Genomic DNA, 23,021 nt, shown 5'->3' on the forward strand with positions numbered 1-23,021 from the left:
TCAGCAGGAACTCCTTCAAAGCTAAAAACTACGACTCCCAGAATGCCGTAGGGCTTCGCCCAGCTTTCCCGCCCGCCCACTGGCTGCCGGTCCCGCGAGAAGCAAAGCGGATTGGCCGCCGCGGCTCCCACACTAGCAGGTTAGTAGGCGCCGCCGGCAGCAGACGTTGACCGGGCGCGGGGAGGGAGGGAGTGCAGCTGGGGCCCTGGCTCGCCATTCTGGAAGCTCCCGGACGTTGTCTCCGTAGCGTAGCCGCCGGCTGTGAGGCCCCGGGAGGGCGCGGAGACGACGTGACGCAGGCGCAGTGCTGGGCTTCTCCTGGGTCCCCAGACAGCTGGAGGAGATAAACAGAGGAGGAGGAGGGAGGGGAGTGCGTGTGTGAGAGCGCGCGAGGGAGTGTGAGTGTGTGTGAGCGCGGGTGTGAGGCGGTGCGCAGGGGCGGGCGGAGGCGCTGTCCGGCCCCGGCCAGGCGCCGGGCGGGGAGCATGGGAAGAGGCTAGAGCTGCCCGGGTCCCCCAGCCCCCTTCCCGGGATCCGCGCCCCCACTCCTGGGAGAGGGGCCGGGCTCCCGGGACCGACATGGGCTCCTGAAGTTGCGCCGCTGGTCCGAGGAAGAGACCTGACAGGTACGCGTCGCCGCAGCACTCTGCCCTCCGTGGGCACCGAGGCGGGGACCGTCTCCCGCAGCCCCGGCACGCGGGCCGCCCGCCCTGGGCCGGCTCCAGCCCTGTCGGCCTCGGGGCCTTGAGCCCGCCGGTCTTGGCGCCCCGGGGCGTCCCGAGACGGGGCAGGCCTTGCTGGGGCGGAGGGCAGAGTGGGCCGGGGCGGGGTGGGGACAGAGGGGCTGGCCGGGGCCTGGGGGGAGGGGTGCAGTGGGCGTCTCGGAAGGCTCTGTCGAGGTGAGGTGGAAATCATCCCTTCACGGGACTTTCGTTGTTGTTTGGGGGCTTTTTTTGGTTTGTTTTTCCTGAGTTTTGACATCTGATCTGGCATCGGTCTCAGGAAGAAAGGGGCAGGTGGAAGTTACAAAGGGCAGTGACCTGACCTGTTCTCTTCCAGTCACTTCTCTGTACCTCTCTTCTCTCCTCTTCTCTCTCATTTCCAGGCTCCTGGCAGCCGCAGATGCCTTCCGTAGGTTATCTTGGCACCAAACTGAACTTTGCCAAGGTGTTTCCACCAGCGGTTGTAGCACCCGGTACAAAGGGCCTCTACTTGGGAGTGGGCTGCTCAGTACCCGCTTCAGAGGATAAATAGAAAGTGCGGAGATAGGTCCGCGAACCAGCAGGATCCATTCTTTCGGAAAGCTGCAGTGGGGCGTCCCTTTGCCAGCTGCCAGCCGTGTTGAATTTGCTTGGTGCCCTTTGGCTCACTCTTGGCTGCAGGCGTACTTACTATGGTTTCTAGAGTACAGAGTTTATCACATGTGTCTAACAGCCCAATATAATTGTTTACCCTAAAGTTCTCCTCTGATTTTCTTGAACCTCCTGACCTGATAGTAGAGCAGTTTTAAAGTATTTCTCTCAAGGTTGTGAGTTCAGAAGCCAAGTAGAGTGGCTGTATATTCCCCATTCTTTCCAAGGATGGGAGGATGATTTCCAAGGATGGGTAAAATGGCAGTAAAGATTTTGGTGTTTTTTTTGTTTGTTTGTTTTGTTTTAAGGTGTTTGGGGGATGGAGTGTCCAGAAAGATGGTATAGGCAGCGTTCCTTCTTTCCACTTATCTATATTTATTTATGTTGCTGGAGATCAAACTCAGGGCCCCCCAGAATGCTACACAAGACACACCCTCTATCACTGAACTATATCCTCAGCCCAAGTGTTCCTTTTTAAACAAGTCTAAAACAGTATTGAAAGTAAAACTGTCCTGGGGGTTCCTTCTGACTGGGTGACTTCTGAAAAACCCGTCCTGGGGCACAGGGGTTCCCAGTGGTCTGCAGTAATAAGCTTTTCTGTACTTCAGAGTTTTTCAAGGATCAGTATCTGCTGGCTACCTTGAAGGAACTACCTAAGGGTATTTCTTGTGTAAGTTCTGGCTTATTTTTGTACCTTTATTTTATTTTGTTTATTTGTCTTTTTTTTTTTTTTTTTGAGACAAGGTCTCAGTCTGTAATTTAGGCTGGCCTAGGACTCACTGTGTAACAGCCCAGGCTGGCCTTGAACTCGAGGCAGTCCTCCTGCCTCAGCCTCCCAGGTACTGGGATTACAGGCATGCACCACCATGTCTGGATTGGAATTGAATTTTTATTGTTGGGTTTAATACCCTGATCTTTTATTTATTTATTTATTTATTTATTGGTCTTTTTGAGACAGGGTCTGTATGCAGCTCAGGCTGGCCTTGAGCTCACTTTGCAGCCCAGGCTGGTCTCAAACTCACAACAGTCCTCTTGCCTCAACCTCCAAGTGCTGGGATTACAGGCGTGCGCCACCATGCCTGGCCACCTTGATCTTCTAAAAGGGACTAAGGAGTACCTAGTAGGGCTGAGTCTGATTTCTTCACTGTAGGTTGCAACTCATTGGCAGACCAGAAACAACATTTTATGTTTTAATTTATGATCGCACTATCTGAAAATCTGGGTTCTTTCTCTTTTTTTTCCCTTTTTTCCTCTTTTGACCTATTTAGAGGCACTTACATTCAGATCACATCTCAACTTGTAGAAGTAGCACTTTTGGATAAACTACAGAATGTAAGTTTGCATAAACTTACTCCTCTGGTGGCCACTGAGAAAACATGTATAATGATTACTATAAATATTTACATATGTATAATGATTACTATGATGGTGTTAACAACAATTTGCCAGTTTAGAGCTTTGGAATTGTCACATAAGTGGCAGTTTTTCTAGGTGGAAGGAATTCAGTACTGACTCATTGAATGTCTTCTGTAGGGTATTTTCACACACCTGGGCTTCAGAATTTGGAAGGACACAAGTAGACATCTTGAAGGCCACTTGCAAACATCTGTGGCCTTGACGTGCCAACTACTAGGGAAGATCCAGATGTGACTTGGTCTTCATAGTTTTTATTTTTCATCTCTCCTTTTCATTTAAGGAATGCAGCTCACATTTACAGTTGAATCTCAGAGAAGGTCATAGATAAACATGTGAAATGATGACACTTGCCTTTTCTTTGGGTTACTGGCGTAATTATCTGTTCTGTTTCCTTTCTTCATTCATCCTCCCTTTGGAAGCTCCACTGCATCTTTGGAGTGCCATTGCTGATTGCTGAACCCACAGAACCTGGGGGCTATGCTTTCTTAGCTGTCTTGTTTTCACAAGCCAGAATCCTGACAGTTGCCATCAGAAACCAGTTCCTTGAGGTTATGTTTAATTCTGGCTAACTTACTCTGAGAGATACTAGCAAATATCCTAAGAAGTGACTGATAACTTATTGAGAGTCTTGTACATATTTGGCTTGGTACTAGATAGTATTTTTACTTTATCTAGTTTAACCCTCATGACTGTCTTGTGAGGTGAGAATCATTTCATTTTACACTAATGAAGGGACAGAATCAGCAAGGTTAAGAAACTTGGTTAAATTCACTTAACTAGTAAAAGGAAAGATTCAAACTCAGGTCTTTCTGCTTTTTGATATTTAGCTGCCTGTGGGACTGTAATACATGAGGAAGAGCTGAAAAGTCCAAAGCTGAGAGCCTTGTGGAACATGATACCTGCCTACAGATTCTTAAAGAATTGTCTTGGAGAGAGGGACTGGACCTTTCTGTGTGATCTTAGAATGCAGACCAGGACTAAAGAAGGAAATTTCAAGTGGTAGACTTTTGTTTCATAGGAGAGAATTTGGCTTTCTAAAAACAAAGTAGGCTGCCCATGAGAGAATAAGTTACACATCTTTGGAGGTATTCAAGCCAAGACTTTGCCACTGCTTATCAAGGATATGGTGGGGACTTATACTTATGTTGATAATTGAACTAAGTGAGCTTTTATTATTTTAAACTTGTGAGTCTATGAAAATATCAGACTCATCTTTTCTGATATGAAAAAACTAGTATATATTGACACTTGCTGGACACTCTATAGTGTCTCATGTACTCCTCAGAAACCCCTTAGATAGGAATGATCTTTATCCCCAAATAAAGAAACTGAGCCTCTAGAAAGTTAAGAAATATTCTGGAGAGCTGGGCATGGTGACTTGCACATATAATCCCAGGACTCTGGGATCTGAGAAGGATCACAACTTCAAGCCCAGCCTGAGTAATTTAGCAACTTAGCAAGACCTGCCTCAAAATTTAAAAATAAAAAAAGGGCTAGGAATATAGCTCAGTGTGAGGGCCCTGGGTTCAATTTCAAATCCTGAGTGCTGCCAAAAATAAATAGATTAATTAATTAATAAAATAAAATAAAAAGGAAGAATGAATGCTGGAGGTTACATAACTAGTAGTAGTAGGGATGTTATTGGAACCTATATCTGCTTCTCATTAGCTTTGTGACCTAGAACAAGTCATAGGTTCTCTCTGAGCTACAGTCTCTTCATCTGTGAAATGAGGCTTACAATAACACCTGCTTTATAGTGGGTTGATGAAGACTAACTGACATAATATGTGCTTTTCACTGGACATCAGTGGTTGCTCTCAAAAGCCAGGGCTTGGGGGTAAACGAGTATCATTTTATTGGCTTCCTTAAGTAAGTTTGGACCTGACTGACACCCTGAGAGTCCTGGGACTCATTGTTTGTGCTGTTAGTCATGGCTGCAGACTCCTTGAAGGACTTTGTGGCATTAGTGACTAATACCTGAAGGTTGAATATGGAGATACAGTCAACAGGTCAGAGTATAGGAGGTAGTGTAGAGGCCCAGCCAAAAGAAAATTCGTAGCCACTCCTACAGAGCCAGATTCAAGAGTTTCTGTTTGTATATTTATATTTAATGTCTTTTAGGATGAACAAGGTCACAACTACTAGAGCTGGGCCAGAGCTGAATGCCAAGAATAATGACCCTTAATCCTGCCTGTAGCCATCTGGGGAGGTATTAACCCTGTTTTCTTTGGGTGGGGGTGGGGAACAGACTAAGGCCTTGCCCAGCGCTCTATCTAGGGACTTCTAGGCAGTGTTAGGATCAGAACCTTGGTAAAATTTTGACCTTATTCATAACTCTAGATTTTGTTTGGGGGACTATATAGTTCAGGCTGATCTTGAACTCACTGTGTACTCCAGGCTGGCCTCGAACTCAAGATGATCCTCCTGCCTCAGCCTCCTGAGTGCTGGGATTACAGGTGTGTGTCACCTGTAATTCCAGATTCTATTTTTAAGAAGAATAAAACTGCTTATCCCTTACCTTTTTAGGGGGACTTTCTCAGACTGAGAGCCAGGCAGTTCTGCTGAGGGAACTTCTACAGTTGAGGCCTGAGTGTTTGAGTGCTGATGCTGATGGCTGCCTGTTTCCCTTTTGAGACACCTGTCTGGATGTCACGCAGCTGCAACTCAGAAAAAAAGCATTTCCAAATTGATCAGCTTCATTTTTCTTGACCCGCTTAAAGTAGAGTAGGGAAACTTCAGTGGTTCCTTTATAAGAGATATTTTGAATTATAGCAGGATTTGGAAAGATGCAAGTTTGGAAAAAATTCAAGACTATGGATGCGGGGCTGGGAATTTAGCTCAGCGGCACAGTGCCTGCCTAGCAAGTTACAAGGTCGTGAGTTCAATTCGCGGTACTGGGGGGTTGCGGGGGAGAAAAGAAAAAAAAAAAAAAAAAGACCTAACTGGGATAAAATAGAGAATATTCCTTGATCCAACCCACTGGATCAAAGCTATTCAAAAAAAAAAAACCTTGAAGGACTGGGGATTTAGCTCAGTGGCACAGCGCCTGCCTGGCAAGCACAAGATCATGAGTTCGATTCCCCGTACCAGAAAAAAAAAAAAAAAAAACGACTATGGATGCTCTTAAAATAAGAGAGAGAGCAGCATTGTCCAAATATGTTCCTTGCTTCTTTCCCTACCCCCCCGCCTTCCTTTATGATACTGGAGTTTATGATACTGGCCCTCATGCATGCTAGGCAAGCATTCTACCACTGAGTTGTAGCCCCCGTCCTTTTTGTTTTGCATTTTGAGACAAAAGTTGCCCGGACTGACCTTGAACTCACAATCTTCCTGTCTCAGCCTCGCTGCTAGCTGGGATTACAGGTGTATACCACCACACCTGTGCCCCCTTCTGCCTTTTTGTTTTTCCCTCCACTACCTTACAATTTTTTTTCCTTCTTTTTTTGTTTTTTGTTTTTTGTTTTTTGTTTATTTTTCAGTACCAGGAATCGAACTCACAACCTTGCGCTTGCCAGGCAGGCGCTGTGCCACTGAGCTAAATCCCCAGCCCACTACGTTATGATTTGGTGTCTGGGAGAAAGTGGGTAAGCTAATTGCTGAAAATCAAAGTTCTGGAAACATCCAGGAAAGTTCTGGAAACATCCAGGAAAAATGTTGACAAAACTCAAATGGTACTGTAGAGCCCATTTAGGCAGAGGAGACGTCAAAGTGAGTTCTCATCCAGACTCCCAGAAAGTAAAGCATTTCTTAGATCGGACTTCATAAAGGAAAACTTCAGTCAGTCCCACATGGGATCATTTGAGCCAGGAGCCTCCAAGATGGGAAAGAACTCTTTCAAAGATGTTTTGCTGTGGGTCTGTCCTACCAGCCAAACTTAGTCTGTGACCCTAAAGTGGCACCCTATAAGTTTATATTTGAGACCAGCAGAGCAGAGGTGATTTTTTGTTTTATGTTGTTTTGTTTTATTTCTGTTTGTTTTCTTGGTGCTAGAGATGTAGCCTACGGCCTTGTGCATGCTAAGCAGGCACTTTACCCCTTGAACTATACCCTTAGTCAAGGTAATGCTGATTCTTTCAGGTAGCCCTGAAGAATGGTAAGAAACAAAGTTTCTTTTAGGTAAGACTGCTTGGACATGGTTGGATTAATAATAACAATAGTAATTATTTTTTAGTGGGCAATGGCCAGGGCTTGGGTGTCAGACTATCTAGGGTGACTCTCCATTTAATAACTACATGCCTTTAGCAAATTAACTTTTTTGTGCCCAGCACCTGCCTCTGTGAAATGATAGTAATAGTATCTCGTAGGGTTGTTACTTTGTGAGATAATATCTATAAACTGTTTAGAATGTTCAATAACTATTATTTACCAGGTTCAGAGTCAGGCATTTTACATGTACACGCTTCCATTCCTCGTCACCCAGGAAAGGTAGATACTGCCAGATAAAGAAACTGAGGTTTAGAAATGCTAAGTCATATAAAATAGGTGACAGAGCTGGTATTTGAACCTTAGGTTTGTTAGATTCCATAGCTCAATTTTTCATCTTATTATGGTACTTCTAATGAAGTTGACATGTAGAAAAAAACCTACTTGGGCTTACTTTTCTTCTCTTCTATAGGATTGCTCCAGTAGGAAAACCATTACAAATAGAGTAAAAGGAAACTTGTGTACATCTTTTGCATAATTCAGAATGTTGAAAGAGGGTCAGTTGTCACTCGGGCTGGGGCTTCCTCCCTGCTGTGGTAAGGCTGCATGTGCAGAGGAAAGAGAATACAGATGCTTTAGGTTCTTTCTCCAGAACTGAGATGCTGCTACATAGCAGTGTCTCCTTATAATTATAGCAGAGTGAAAAAAAATTGTAGCAGAGTGTCATTGGAAGAGGTGTTGTTGCTCATCTCTCAGTCCATCTGTCATTTTATAAATGGAAAAAGAACCTAGTAGCGAAATGCCTTACTCAGGGTCATACAGCCAATTAAAGGCAGACACGGTTCTACAGTGCAAGACCTCCAATCCCAGTCCAGGGCCTCTTCCTCAATGCTACGTAGTATTGTGCTTCAATTCTCTCTTGTTAAATGTGGATAATAATAGCTTTATGGCTTTTTCACAGAATTATTGTGTAGCAAATTAAAAGCATGAATAAAAGCACATTGATAAGTATGAAACCTTATATGTGTACCAAGGTAGTTATGGTGCTATTCATTCAGCAATAGTTATTGCTACCTGTTAAGTTCACATCACTCCTGGGAGACTTAGAAGTGATAGATGAATCAGATGAATAGTTGGCCCATGGGATACTTTGTCCTTTTTGTTTTTGTTTTTTGAGACAGGGTCTCACTATGCAGTTCAAGCCAGCCTTGAACTCACTGTATAGCCTAGGAAAAGTATACAGTTTAGCACTTTTTAATATAGTCACAAAGTCATGCAACTGTCATCACTTTCTGATTCTAGAAAACTGTTATCACCCAAAATAAGAAACACTCTTTTGCGCTATTGCCGCCCACCCACAGTCATCCCCATCCTAACCTTTAGGCTTAAGCAACCACTAATCTACTTTCTGCCTCTATAGGTTTTCCTGTTCTTGACATTTCATATAAAGAATCGTACAATAAATTGTCTTTTGTCTTTTGTGACTGGCTTATTTCACTTACAATGTTTTCTATTACTATATTACCCAATTTTTAAAAATTTTTTTTTTATTTTTTATTTTCCAGTACCAGGAATCGAACTCACGACCTTGCGCTTGCCAGACAGGCTCTGTGCCGCTGAGCTAAATCCCCAACCCCTATATTACCCAAATTATAGTGTGAATCAGTACCTCATTTCTTTCTATGGTTAAATAATATTCCACTTGATATGGATGTACCATGCTGTATTTATCCATTCACCGGTTGACGGACTTTGGATTGTTTCTGCTTTGGGGCTGTTATGAATAATGCTGCTTTGAACCTACCAATACAAGGCTTTGTGTGAACATTTTCAGTTCTCCTGGGTGTATTCCTAGGAGTAGAATTTCTGGGTCATGTGGTAACTCTATTTAACTTTTTGAGGTAGGCCTTTCACTATTTATGGTGCTGGGTACCAAACCCAGGGTTGTGCATATGTTAGGCATATGCTTTACCACTGAGCTACAACCCCACCGTGAGGTGGGGCTTTTCTTAAGTGATACTTTCTTATTGCAAATAACATGTCATTCACAGTATACACTACATTATGCCAGTTATCCTATGGAATCCTCACAGCAGCTCTATGAGGTAGGTACTGTTATTATCTGTATGTAAGAGATGAAGACATACCCAGTGTTTCTTGAGCACTTAATATACTACACACGTGCTGTTTTACAATACATTATCTTACTTAATGTTTCCAGTACCCCTATGAGATAGATATATAACATATACCTTTCAAGTAAAAAAACAAAAAATAAAAAAAAAGACCTTAAGAAGGTAAGTAATTTTACCCAAGATCACATAATCTAGAGAATAGTAGAGTCAGATTTGAATTTAAGTTTTTTGGTTTTTTTTCCAGTGCTGAAGATTGAACTCAGGCCCTTGTGCATGCTCATCAAGTGCTCTGCCACTAAGCTACATCCCTACCCCTTTAAGATTCACTCCAAAACTGGTTTCTTACTGCTGATTCTACATTATCGTAAAGTAACTGTTTACTATAGAATATCAGGAAAGTAAGAACAAAAAGTCATCTGTCTTCCCAACATTATGCTGAATATCCTAGTTATAACATTGTAAGGATATATATTTCTTGGAGTTATCTCCCTCCACCTCCAAGACTGATATGGTTGTATATGTTTTGAACCTGATTTTTTTTACTGTATATTATTAATGATGTTCCATTTTATTAATCAGTACTGCACATTTTGCATTACTTTTAATTGGGAATAAAGTTTTTTTTTGTCTTTCTTAAGTGAACAGACAGGCTCTCACTATGCAGTTCAAGGTGGCCTTGAACTCACTTTGGAGGCCAGGCTGGCCTTGATCCTCCTGCCTTAGCCTCCTGAGTGCTGGGGTTATAGGCAGGAAGGAGTCATATTTATTTATTTTAGTGTTGAAAACTGAACCCAGGATCTCAAGCATGCTAAGTGCATGACCTGCTACTGAGTTATTCCACCAGCTGAAAAAAAGTTTTTGAAGGATTTTATTAGAAATAATTCCTGTTTCAAAAAATATCAACATTCTGCCAGCCTGGCATGGTTACACACTCCTGTAGTTCCAGCACTTGGGAGGCTGAGGCAGAAGGATCGCTGGGCATTTGAAGCCAGCCTGGGCTACATAGTGAGTTTAAGGCCAGCCTGAACTGCATAGTGAGACCCGGTCTCTTAAAACAACCACCACCAACAAAAAACATTCTTCTGTGTTTATGTATATTTTTATTCATTCATTCATTCATTTTGTAGTACTTGGGATTGAACCCAGGGTCTTTGCACTGAGCTATATCCCCAGCCCTATTTTATTTTGAGACAGGGTCTCATTAAGGCTTGAACTTGGAATCCTCTTGCCTCTGCCACCCAGCCCAGCTTTTTTATTTTTTTATTTTTTTGAGACAGGGTCTTATTATGCAGTTCAGGCTGCCCTTGAGCTCACTTTGTAGCCCAGGCTGGTCTCGAACTTGCAACTAGCCTCCTGCCTCAGCCTCTCAAGTATGGACCACTACGCCTGGCTTCAGCTCAGCTTTATAAACATTTTTTTGTGTGGATTTCCTTTGTTTTTAACAGAGTTACATTTTTATTCTGATCTTACATTTCAAAGCTAGCAGAGGTCATAAAGACATCTTGGTGTCTATGCCCTACCTCTGCCCCTACAATGGAGTCCCCAATGTCAGTCTCAACTCTGGTAGAGAATGGAGAAATGTAACTTATGCTACTGAGCATGTATAACAGGAATTACCAGGTTTTAGTGGAGTTTACATTTGGCTTATATCTGTTGGACATCTACTATGATCCAGGTACTATTATGTACTTCCGTGTATAATTTACTATTTATTCTTCAAAACAACCTATTGAAGTAGTTATTTGCATTCTCATTTTGCAAATGAGGAAATAAAACTCAGAAATGTACTTGCCTAATTGGCACATTGAAGAGGCTGAAATCTAGGCCTAGGTACCTAAATATTTCTGGTGTAAGACAAGGACCAAGACACACATGAAATGGGTGATTTCTCATGTTTGGATATTACCATTTAACCCTTTGTTCCAGATGGGTAATCTTTACAGATATACTTTCTTCAAAGGCTTGTTAACCTCAGGGTATTATATCATTAATATATAATATAATGCAAACTTTTGCATATATTAATTCCTCCAAATTGAGATGTTGATTGAATTTTTTTGATTTTGAGACACAATCTCATAAGTTTTTCTAGCTGGGCCCAAATGGGTTTCTCCTATTTGAGCCTCCGAGAGTTAGCTAGCCAACTTGCTTGCTCCCTCCCCGTCTCCCCTGCCCAGGGTCTTGCTGTGTTGCTCAGGCTGCCCTTGACCTCATGATCTTCTGCCTCTGCCTTCCAGGTCGCTGGGATTATAGACACAGATCCCCATGAATATTACTTTCTTACTAGCATCTTTTATATAATATCAGAGGTGTGCTAGTAGAAAGAATTTCACAATAGACAAAAAGTTTATGGAAGGAAAGGGGGTTAAGTGATGATGCTGGGCATTTTGGAGCTCCAGGAATAGAATATTTTTTGAGAGGTGTAACATCTGCATAACAGCTCATATTTTTATTAGAACCTTATGTCATGTGTTTCTTCTGTGCCTTTGATATCTTTGTTTTTCATATTCTTACTTCCCAGAAACCTGCTTTCTTCTTTCTCCTTTTCATTGAGTATACGTTAGAGCTGACCTGAAACATCCTATAGTACAGTAGGTGCCATCCTAAACCTTTGTACTCTAACTGGAGAAAGTTTTTATAGAGCTTTTGTGTCCTATAAACAAATTAGCCCTCAATATTATTAGAGTTGGTTTTATTTGTTTGTTTTTTATTTTTTTGAGGCAGGGTTTCAGGAGGCTCAGGCAGGAGGATTGCCATGTGTTAGAGGCTAGTCTGAGCTACAAAGTTCAAGGCCTGGCTGAACTACATAGCAAGACCCTGCCTCAAAAAACAAACAAACAAACAAACAAACAAAATGCATGAATAAATGAGTAAAAACATTTGTTCTGTGTTGTTCTCCTGAATTTACTGTCCTAGCTATTCCTTTTGGTAATTCAGTAAAATTTAGCTTTTGAAAAAGGGACTAAAGTCCTCTATGGTACTATGATTACACTAGCCTTAGTGCCACTGATATTCAACTAAGGACAACTATAGTGTGTGCTCTTGAAGAGAAGGATCTCTCTTTGGCTTGTTCTTGGCTATGTGTTCAAAGTCTAACACATTAAAATTTTTACTTCATAACCTCAGGCATGGTGGTGCATGCCTGTAATCCTAGCACTCTGGGAAGCTGAGGCAGGAGGATCACAAATTGGAGCTCAGTCTAGGCAGAAGGAGAATAGTAGAGTGAGCCTGTTTCAAAATGAAAAATTTTAAAAGGGCAGGGATGTAGCTCAGTGTGAAAGTCCAGGATTCTATCCCCATCCCTGAAGAAAAAAATTGTTTCATGAATTCTCAGAGTTACTAATTTGAGGCTGCTGATGCAGGCATTTTGCCTTAGCGGAACTGAACATTATATAATTTGCATACTATACCAGAGATAAGAAGTCCCTCCATGTCTTTTTTAGTGTTTAATCATATATGTAACGTCCTTATGCCAATTCCAAACCTCTCACATAAAAATCATTCCATATCTGAGTGCCTATTTACAGAACCCTCATTAAAATGTTTTTAAAATTTGACCATTATTAAATCTCCCATTTTCAAGTAACTGTTGATTTATTGATCTAGTTATTTGTGTTTGAAAAATTTTTGGATTGAAGCATGAAACTAGTTACTCATGTTGGTAGATTTAAGAGTATTTCTTCCTGATGTGAATCTTTTATGAGTAAATAATGTCTGCTTAAATGTGTTTCCGGCTATGCTTCTCTGCCTGTAAAAGTTTATGAAAAGGCACTGAGCCTCTATTTCCTTAGGGAAGAGAGGGAAGGCTATGTTCTAGGATGAACTTCTGCCTTTATGTTACTATTTCTTGTCAGGATAGGAGCAGAAACATTTATCAGAATGCTGACTAGTAGCCAGACTTCATGGCACACGCTGTAATGCAAGCATGGAAAGATGAGGCAGAAGGATCACGAGTTGGAGCCCACGCTGGGCAATTCAGTGACTTAGTGAGACTTAAGAATAAAAATTTTTTTAAAAGCTGTGGCTATATTTCAGTGCAAAGGTCCCAGGTTCAATCCTTGGTACAGAGGATGGGGTGAAAGCTAACTAGACAGGAGTTGCATCAGGTTTGATTTTTGGTTTTTATAAATCTGTGCTTACCAATCTGATTTTAATTTTTCCATTTTATTCATTTATTCATTCATTTATGTTACTGGATTGGAGATTGAACCCAGGGCCTTCCCACTGCACTACATCTCTAGCCACCCACCTTTTAAGTCTTGAAATGTAACAAAATCTTGCTAAGTCACCAAGTTGCCTAGGATAAGCCCAGATTTCATCCTACCGCCTTAGCTTTCGAGAGTGCTGGGATTACAGCATGCATCACCAGTGCAGACTACCAGTCTGATTTAAATCCCAGTTTTCATTTTACTTTTGACTGATGTGGTTTTCTGCTTGTCTAGGTTATTTTTCCCTTCTTGTTTCCTTTAGTGTTTCCAAGCCACACATCAATCTTAGTTAAAGCTCCTTGCCATTGATTTTGAGCTCTTCCAGTATAGGTTACTGTGTCTTTCATCTCTTTCCCTGTGTCTCTCACAGTCTTCATACCCCATAAATACTCAATTAATGTATAAGAAAATTAAGTTATGAGTAGTGGCAATTTAGTTGACTCTTTGGTAGATTCTCAAAGTGATTGTTATTCTGGGAAGTTACATCCTGTAGTAGTTAAGAGTGTGGGCTTTGGGATCACACAGTTCTGAGTTTGAAACCCTGTTATAGCTCCAGTATATTAGCTCTATAACGCTGAAAAATGTATCATGTCCTTTAATCCATTTTATTTGTAAGATGATAATAGTGGAGCCAGCTACCTTATAAGCTGCACCTTGATGGCCACTGTAGCTACCCTTGCTACACTCCAGCAGAGACGCTGTGGTCCCCAGATGGTGACACTAGATCACAGTTTAACATTTAATGTACCTGGTTGTGTAGCCTAGGCTACACTTGGCACACACTGCCTGTAAGGGAGCATCAGAATGAGAACTTGAGTTGCCACCATTTTCATTTCATAGTGGGAAGGAGGTCTGCCTCACACCAGACTTATTAGATGGGAATTTCTGAAGTACAGAAGGGGATTCTGAGCAGCCAAAAAACTCCAATAATGTCCACAGCATCTTCTTTGACCTCAGTCACTCTCACATCAGCCACTTCTTTTGTCATGCTAACATTTTTACTGTTGCATATTTTCCTATTTTATGTATGTTATTGTTTATTGTCTGTCCCCTCATGCTAGCATTTAAGTGCCAGGAGAGCAAGGACCTTGTCTGTTTTCCTTCTAAGTGTATCCAATGGCTTAGAGCAGTTCCTAGGACATAGAAAAAGCTTCTCCTCATTTGTTGAATGAGTATAAAACACTCAGCACAGTGTCTGACACACAGTAAATGCATATTCGGCACTTGCTGTTTCTTAGCAGTTTTTGGTCTAATTTTTTTTTAATTTGGTGGTGATGGTGCTGGAAATCAAACTCAGGGCCTTGCATATTAGCCAAGTACTCTCGCACAGAGCTACATCTCCAGCCATGGAAAACTTTTGCTTTAGTCCTTCAAAGAAAATGGATTGGAGGTAATGAATGAGCCTTTCTATTGGTGAAGCATACGTGGACCCTTTGTCATTTTGTTCTTGTGCATGTGTGAGATGAAGGAACTTGAGCAAGGTCACAAAGTGGTCTTATTACCAGATATGCTCCCAGTCTTAGTATATTCTCAGTATAATAAGCCTCATCCTAGGCTGGGTGAGGTGGTGCATACCTGTAATTCCAGCACTCCAGAGGATGAGGCAGGAGGATCACTGCAAGTACAAGGCCAGCCTCTGCTACATTGTGAGTTCAAAGCCAGCCTGAACTACATATAGCAAGACCTTATCTCAAAAAACAAAACAAAATAAGCCTCACCCCATACTCTTGGTGATTGTAGGGAAATTAAGTTGTTTTGGCTTTGATCATTATATCACAAACATATGTCATAGACACAACTGCAGCCTGTAATGAGCTTACATTAATTAGTTCAAGTTCACATTTTTTATTTGATGTCTACCAACCCCTGGAAAAAAGCATCATGAAGTTGTGATTGTTCTCAGCTAGCACTTGTGGCTAGCTGGTGCCCACAGGATTTATGACCTTAAATAATGCCAAGGACTTCCCTGTCTCCCTGCTGTTCACCAGGATACAATGCAGAATGGCATCTGTGTTGTAAGAGAAATTTGTGGCCTTTTTATGAGTTTGTAATTGCAAAATCAGAGTCATTAACCCCAAAGAACTTGGGCTGAATGGGAATATCTAATCAGCTAGCAAGTTTTTTATTGCCCTACTATGTATCTAGAATTAAAGGAAGAAAATCTTCTAAAACATAATATTTAGAGTTTCCTTTTGTGGTTAAATCCTAAAAGAAAGGAAGGAGGCTACTTACAAATTAGGTGGAAGAAGTGTTATTTCATTAGAGCATGCTAAGAATCTGCAGGAGGCCAGCAGATGGGAAATCCAGATGTGGGCTCAAGAGGTCCTCATGGCTGAGATGCTTGGCAGAGAAGCAGGTGGGCCCTGAGAATCACATACACAGTACAGAGCCCTGAAGGAGAAGAAAGACTGTACTCTTCTGTGACTCTAGAACTAAAAGGTGCAAATAACAAGAGAGAATTTTTTTTTAAGACTGGGCCTTGCTATGTAGTTCAGGCTGTCCTTGAACTCACTATATAGCCTAGGCTGGCCTTAAACTCGTGGCAGTCCTCTTGCCTCAGCCTCCTAAGTGCTGGGATTACAGGTGTGTGCCGCCCCGCCCAGCTACTGAATTTCTTAAAAACCCAGAAAGTGAGGCTGGGGATGTAGCTCAGTGGCAAAGCAGTTGTCTGTCACGTGTGAATGCTGCCCTGGGTTTGCTCTCCAACACTGTGAGTAAAACAAAAAGAAAAAACTTTGTGTTTTTTTTTTTCCTCTGGTGTTTTGTTTTCCCCCCTCTGATTAAAAATTAATATGTCTTTCTAGAAGAAATTTGAAAAGAAGGAAAAAATACTATTACCTATAGATGGTATTTACAATTAAATGATAATGACAGTACAATATACCAAACTTATGGGACACAATGAAAGCAGTCCTAAGAGGGAAATTTACGCCAGTGAATATCCCTATCAGGAAAACAGATTGTACTATTACCTATTATCAAAAGACAGCTATTACTATTTTTTACGTTTCCTTTTTTCAGTATAGCAGTGATAGCAATGATAATAGTGTTGACTGAGAAAGCAACATGTTATTTTATGTAAACATAATATGAGCTGGGCATAGTGGCACATGCTTGTGATCCCAGGAGTTGGAGGCTGAGGCAGAAAGATTGCTACAAGTTTGAAGCCTGCCTGGGGTACGTAGTGAGTTCAAGGCTAGCCTACACTACAAAGTGAGACCCTGTCTCAAAAAAAAAATCAATATATGATATAAGCATTTGTCCTTAATATTTAGCATTGCTAATCTCTGCAAAATATACAGCTATGTATTACATAACCATTTCTTGGTTATTGGAAACTTGCATAAGTTTTTTTTTTTTTTTTTCAATACTGAGGATTGAACCCAGAGCATTTGTCCTGAGCTACATTCCCAGCCCGTTTTATTTTGAGATAGGGTCTCACTAAGTTCCTAAATTTCTAAGGCTGGACTCAAATTTTCTAGTTCTCCTGCCTCAGTCCCCCAGGGTGCTGGGATTACTTTTGTGTACCACCCTCAGCTGGTCTTATATTTTTTACTGTTAGAAAATCTGTGATGAAAATACTTCAATCTTTTTTCCTTTTTTTTTTCTTTTTTTCTCTCAATACAAGGTTTCGCTGAGTAGTTCAGGGTGACCTTGAATTTACTGTGTAGCCAAGCCTGGCCTCATCAAGTTCATGGTGATTCTCCTGCCTTGGCCTCCTAAGTGTTGGGATTACAGGCATGTGCCTTAACACCCAGGTTGCTCATTAGCTCTTCCCGATATCCTTCCTTCTTTCCTTCTTTCCTTTCTTCCTTCCTTCCTTCCTTCCTTCCTTCCTTATGTTTTGAATTTTCTCATGCTAAATTCTCAGGACTGGGGTTACTTTTATTCTTTCTAATCAGAGTTGTATAACACATGAGTAGGTAGCTTCTAGAGGTGATAGGACTAAAGACTAACCTATCAATATTGCAGCAGAATTTTTTATCAGGTTGTACCTTGGTCATGGACACCATTACATTTCCTTGTCATTCTTTTTTTTCTTAACATTTACTAGTTTATTCTGAAGGATGTTACAGAGGATATAGATGAAGACGTGTAAGGCGAGGCATATGGGGAGAGGCATGGAGCTTCCATGCCCTCACTGAGCGTGCCGCCCTCGCCTTGGGAACTTCCAGGTGTTCAGCTAAAACCTGAAGCTCCCCGCTTGCACTCTAACTGTTAATCTGTGAGTGGGTTGAGCATTCTGTGTTTGATACTGATTTTGTTTGGGGATGAGCCAAGCTGAGGGTTGATGATTTGAAGCATAATTAAAAGTTCAGTCTGGCTGCCCAGATGCGTAATGAGCAAGTGAACATTGACCTCCGTAGGGCTGTGCACCTTGCTCTTATTTTCAGGATATGCTGCCGTGTTTATATCCAACCTTTCCATTTTCTGGTGAAATGTACATGATTCCTTCAGTGATTATTCCAGTGCTTCCTGAGGTCTTCAGTCAGTATCCTTCCCGCCCTCTTTACCTATTCACACTCTTCAACGTTATGTATGAAGCAGCACTAGCCCTCCATACCATAAATCGCAGGAAATGTCCACTTTACTGAGGGGCTAGTGACTGTTTTAGGGGTAGACTCAGGGCTGCAAAACCACCCAAATCCATCTCCCGAGGCTTGATGATTTTTTTCCCCCCAGGTAGTTAAATGTGTATCTTGTGGACCTGGGCTTGGCTGGAATGTGCAAGTGTCCTGAAAATCCTTCTATAGCTTTCTTCTGTTGAACCCATTAAGAGAAGATGGCAAAAGTGAACATAACTAGAGACCTCATCCGCAGACAGATCAAGGTAAGCAGCCCAGACTCTGAATCAGAGCATGAGATCCTTTGTTCCCTAGAGATTCATTTTATGGTTGAAGAAACTGAGGTATAGACTGTGTGACTTGCCTATAGTCACATAATTAGTTAACAGCAGCCTAAGACTAGAATGAAGAATTCTTGCCTTCCTTTTATCCAAGAACATGGAATTCATGGAGATTTCTCTGTCTAAGTGCTTGGGCTGCTGAGGTTAATGTAGTCTTGTGAAGTAGGGGAGCCATCAGTATGTTGTACACATGCATACATATCCCTGTGTTGGGAATTATGCACAAGAATAAATAAAGCTTCTCATGTTGCTCCGGCTGCTATATAGTATACTATATAAGAGAACCTGGGAAGTCTTGGTCTCAGGGAAGTTTAGATTCTCTGAGGCTGTCCTATACTAAAACCTATCCCCTGCAGTTTGTATATAGAAGATATTCTTATATCTGTGAGGCAAATGGATGCTTTGGACAGTCAAGTATGTTAGTGAGGTAGCATTTGTCTTTGGCAGGCAAGTTCTTAGTAAAGGAGCCACAGAGATTTAAAGGGATAAATTTGACCAAGGTCTGATGTGCTTCTATGATCAGAACCCCAGCGAGGGGTCAGGAGCTTCATCTCGCCATTGCCGTAGTAAATTGCCATTAAGACTACTTCCCTGTACCTCAGCTTTCTGTTTAACAATAATACCATCTGTCTGCTTATAGGCTGATCATGAGAATGAAATCTGAATGAACATGCAAAAGTTCTTTAAAATGTTTAAGTGCTAAAAAAAAAAATTAAGGAAACTTTTAGTAGCATTCAGCATAAGCTGTACTCATCATCTAGAAGGACTGAGGCTGTACCTCTACAGAAGCCATGCACTTGGTGCACATTAGTATGTGTGTTTTATGTATTTTTGCTGCATTCCTGAACCCTTTTAGCTTTATCCATTTGTGGAACTGTTTGTTTTTGTTTGTTTGTTTTCATTTCATTAAATGAGATGGCCCTTAAGGACAGGGACTATGTTTCAGAGGCACAAAATCAGTAGGTTTTTTTTCCTTTGTGTAACCCCCACAACATAGATCCTATAAACGAGGTCCACTGTCTCTAACTTAAATATGGAGTAATTCCCTAGTTGTTGTCCCCAGTTTTTCTTTCCTTTTTTTCCCACTTTTTTTGGACCCAGTAGCACAGCATAGTGCTTAATTATATATTCTACTCTCTTCATTCGTGCTGTACTTCTGACCAAGAATAGGGAAAACTTCTGCAAGCCAATTCTTTGCTATCTTTTCTAGTTCCTGTTGTGCCCTCACTGGACTGAGTATAGAGTAGGTACACAGCAAGCCAGGCATGGTGGCACCTGCCTGTAATCCCAGGGAGGCCAGGCAGGAGGATCGCTGCTAATTCGAGGCCAGCCTGGGCTACATATGAGTTCAAGGCCAGCCTGAACTGCATAGCAAGACTCTGTCTCAAAAAACAGATAGGTGCACAGAACAGGTGCACATCAAATCATGTTGAACTGAATTAATGAAACTATGAGTTTGTTTCTGTCCCTAGGAGCGTGGTGCCCTGAGCTTTGAGCGGCGATACCATGTCACTGACCCTTTTATCCGGAGGCTGGGCCTGGAAGCAGAGCTGCAGGTAAGAGATCCAGTTTGCACCCTAGATGCGCATGGCCTACTCTCCTTTCTCTGTATGTAGGATCCTTTTGGTATTATTCAAAGTATGGATAAGCTTTTCTCCACAGATCATATCTGAAGATTTTATTAGGCAGTTTTCCTTTTATTAGGCAGTTTTATAGGCAGCTAAATCTGAATCAAGTTTAGTGACTTCACATAGGAATTTTGTTTTGTTTCGTTTTGCTTTTTGAGACGGTCTTCAGGCTGGCCTCAAACTTATGGCAGTCCTCCTGTTCAGCCTCTCTAGTGCTGGATTACAAGCATGTGCCACCATGCCTGGCCCAGAAATTATTTTTTGTACCTGTACTTGCTTTGACTTGGAAGAGGTTTGTTGAATTCCATACCATTTTTACTATTGGCATGGACAATAATGATCCTGTATATAGGAATTTAGAATTTATAGATTGTCTCGTATACTGTTGTTTATGTATAGTTTCTTATCTTCAAAGCAATATTCTGGACATGTAAATAAAAAATATGTTTTTGTTTTTGTTTTTGGTACCAGGAATCAAACTCAGGACTTTACGTTTGCCAGGCAGGCACTGTGCCGCTGAGCTATATCCCCGGCCCATGTTTTTGTTTTTTTTTTGAGGTAGGGTCTTGCAATACAGGTTAGGCTGGCCTTGAACTCACTACATAGCCCCGGCTGTCCTCAGATTCAGGGCAGTCTTTTTGCCTCAGCCTCTGGAGTGCTGGGATTACAAGTGTGCACCAACATACCCAGCAGGAAATAAGTGTTTCAAACAAATAACCAAACAAAGACAAAACGAAAAACGGACTTAGGTCAAGCGCTCTGTCTAGGTTGGCTGTGTCCAGTCCATGGCAAGGGCAGGGTTTTGGTCCAGAAGTTTAGCTTTTTCCTTGTGTCTAACACAGAGATACTCCATTATGTTAACTCCATTCCCTTTGCTGCTTTAAGATCATGTTTTGAATCTGCTGTTAGCTGTCCTGACTTTGTATTATCTGTAGGTTAAGAATTTTTTTGGTTCCTTCAGGAATGTATTTATAAGTGATTATATTATTTTAGAAAAGGACTAGAATTTTATTGAATGTTAGCAGTGTTATCTTGAGGTGATGAGATTAGAGATGGTTGTTACTGCTTTCTTTTAAGTATGAACTTATATTTATTTTGCAGTATAACTGAATTTTTTTTTTGGTACCGGGAATCGAACTCAGGATCTTATGCTTGCCAGGCAGGCACTTGTACTGCTGAGCTATATCCCCATACCAGTATAACTAAATTAATAATAATACAGAAAACTAGAGCAAATCACTTACCTCCTGTATATTGCTACATAATTATAATTGCACATTGAATTTTGTATCTTCTTAAGTTAACATAATGATCGTTTCACGTTATCAAGTAGAAGTCACATTATTTCTTTCATGTTTTTCTGTTTAGAGAAGTAATAAATATGGTAGCCAGACATGGTGGCACATACCTGTAATACCGCTGTTTGCGAGGCTGAGGCAGTTTAGGCTGGCCTTAAACCCACTACAGAGCCCAGGCTGGCCTCAAAATCATGAATCCTCCCCTCTAAGCCTCCCAAGTGTTGGGAGGCAAACTAACTGACACAGCAGCTCTAGGGAAGACTGGAGTGGATAAGAATGTGCCTATCATTTCAGGGTCCAGTGGAATTTGGGGTCAGCAGAGAGAAATGAACTAGGACAAAAATCCGGAGAGTCTACTACGAGCACATGCCTGTAATCCCCACTACTTGGGGGGCTGAGGCAGAAGGCTGACAAGTTCAGGTTCTGCCTGGGCAGTTTAGTAAGACCTAGTCGCAAAATGGAAAATAAAAAGGGCTTGGGATGGGCCAGGGATATAGCTCAGCAGCACAAGCACCTGCCTGGCAAGCACAAGGTCCTGAGTTGGATTCCTGGTACAAAAAAACAAAAAACAAAACTGGCTGCGGGTATATAGCTCAGTGGTAGAGCACTTGCCTTCCAGTTCCAGTGTGCATGTATGATGCCCTAATTCCAATCTTCATTACCAAAATTAGAATATAGGGAAACTTACATCTACTACCATAAGGTCCATAGCTTCCAAGTACAGTTCCAAATTCTGTCTCTCAAGTACAGTTATGTCTTGTTACTTGACTGCTTTGAACTCATCAGATTTGGTACACAACTCTTTCTGACACAAACATTTTTTAAATAGTGGGTGCACAAGTTAGAACTTGTCAGTATTGGTTGCCTTGTGACTCGACTTTCTTCCTAGCCAGAACAGTTTGGTACTGACATTTTTTTTGGTATACAGTATGCCTTCTTCAACCAAGTAATGAGTACCAAGGTTTTAAGTGCTGAGAGGCTTTGTCTTGTATCTGGACAGGTTGGGGTGCGGGCTACTTAGGATTGAATCCAGGGCCTTGTACATGCTAGGCAAGCTGTACCACTGAGCTACATTTGCTACCTTTTCAAAAAATTGCATTTTTTTGTTTGTTTGTTTTCCTTTTTCTTTTTTTCTTTTTTTTTTTTTTCTGGTACCAGGAATCAAACTCACGACTTTGCGCTTGCCAGGCAGGCACTGTGCTGCTGAGCTAAATCCCCAGCCCCCAAAAAATTGCATTTTGAGACTGGGTTTCACTATATTTTCCAGGCTGGTCTTGAACTTTTGATCTTCTGCCTCAGCATCTGGAGTGGCTGGGATTACAGGTGTGAGCCACCATTAAGAAACTTTGATGTTTTGTGGTACTGGTGATTGAATTCAGGACCTTTGCACTGAGCTATATCTTGAGCCCCTTTTTTATTGCTGATTTTGAGATAGGGTCTCTTACTAAGTTGTAAAATTGCCTAGGCTGGGTTGGAATTTGAGTTCCTCTTGCCTCAGCCTCTTGCAGTGCTGGGATTATAGGCATATATCCTATACCCTGATAGCTGGTTTAATTAAAAGATTTTCCTGATGGGATCTGTAGTAATATTAATACATTTTTAAAAAATAATAATTTTAACAATACTGTATAAAATATTAGTATTTGAAGATCTTCATAATTCAAGAAGTCACTATTTAATCATACACTGACTGACCAGCATATGATCTAACAGAATCATATGTAGATGTGTAAAAAAACTCAGTTATAGATTTGTAACACAGAATACACCAATGCATTTTTTTTTTTCTCTTTGGAGCTGGGGATAGAACCCACAACCTTGGACATGCCAAGCAGATGCTCTGCCCCATAGCTGTATATCCCCAGCCTCACAAGAGTGAGTTTTAATGTAGCAGGGCACCAGCAGCTCCATTATATGGTTTCAGATTCCACATTG

General features: G+C 41.5%; 1 protein-coding gene across 2 annotated transcripts in view; it reads left to right on the forward strand.

Moving 5' to 3' along the window:
* Positions 1-434: 434 nt before the first annotated feature.
* Positions 435-23,021, forward strand: part of Wdtc1 (WD and tetratricopeptide repeats 1) — a 61,706-nt gene continuing 39,119 nt past the window's right edge. Inside the window, exons 1-3 of one of the 2 annotated variants that reach the window (XM_005394898.2) lie at positions 435-626; positions 17,938-18,085; positions 19,633-19,716. In XM_005394898.2, the coding sequence (XP_005394955.1) occupies positions 18,038-18,085; positions 19,633-19,716 (132 nt within the window). In that variant the 5' untranslated portion in view covers positions 435-626; positions 17,938-18,037. The remainder of the gene's footprint in view (positions 627-17,937; positions 18,086-19,632; positions 19,717-23,021) is intronic. The other variant, XM_005394896.2, reaches the window with a different exon arrangement.

The sequence above is a fragment of the Chinchilla lanigera genome, unplaced genomic scaffold (genome assembly GCF_000276665.1).
Source record: "Chinchilla lanigera isolate Chin_1 unplaced genomic scaffold, ChiLan1.0 scaffold00051, whole genome shotgun sequence".
NCBI classification, from domain to species: Eukaryota; Metazoa; Chordata; class Mammalia; order Rodentia; family Chinchillidae; genus Chinchilla; species Chinchilla lanigera.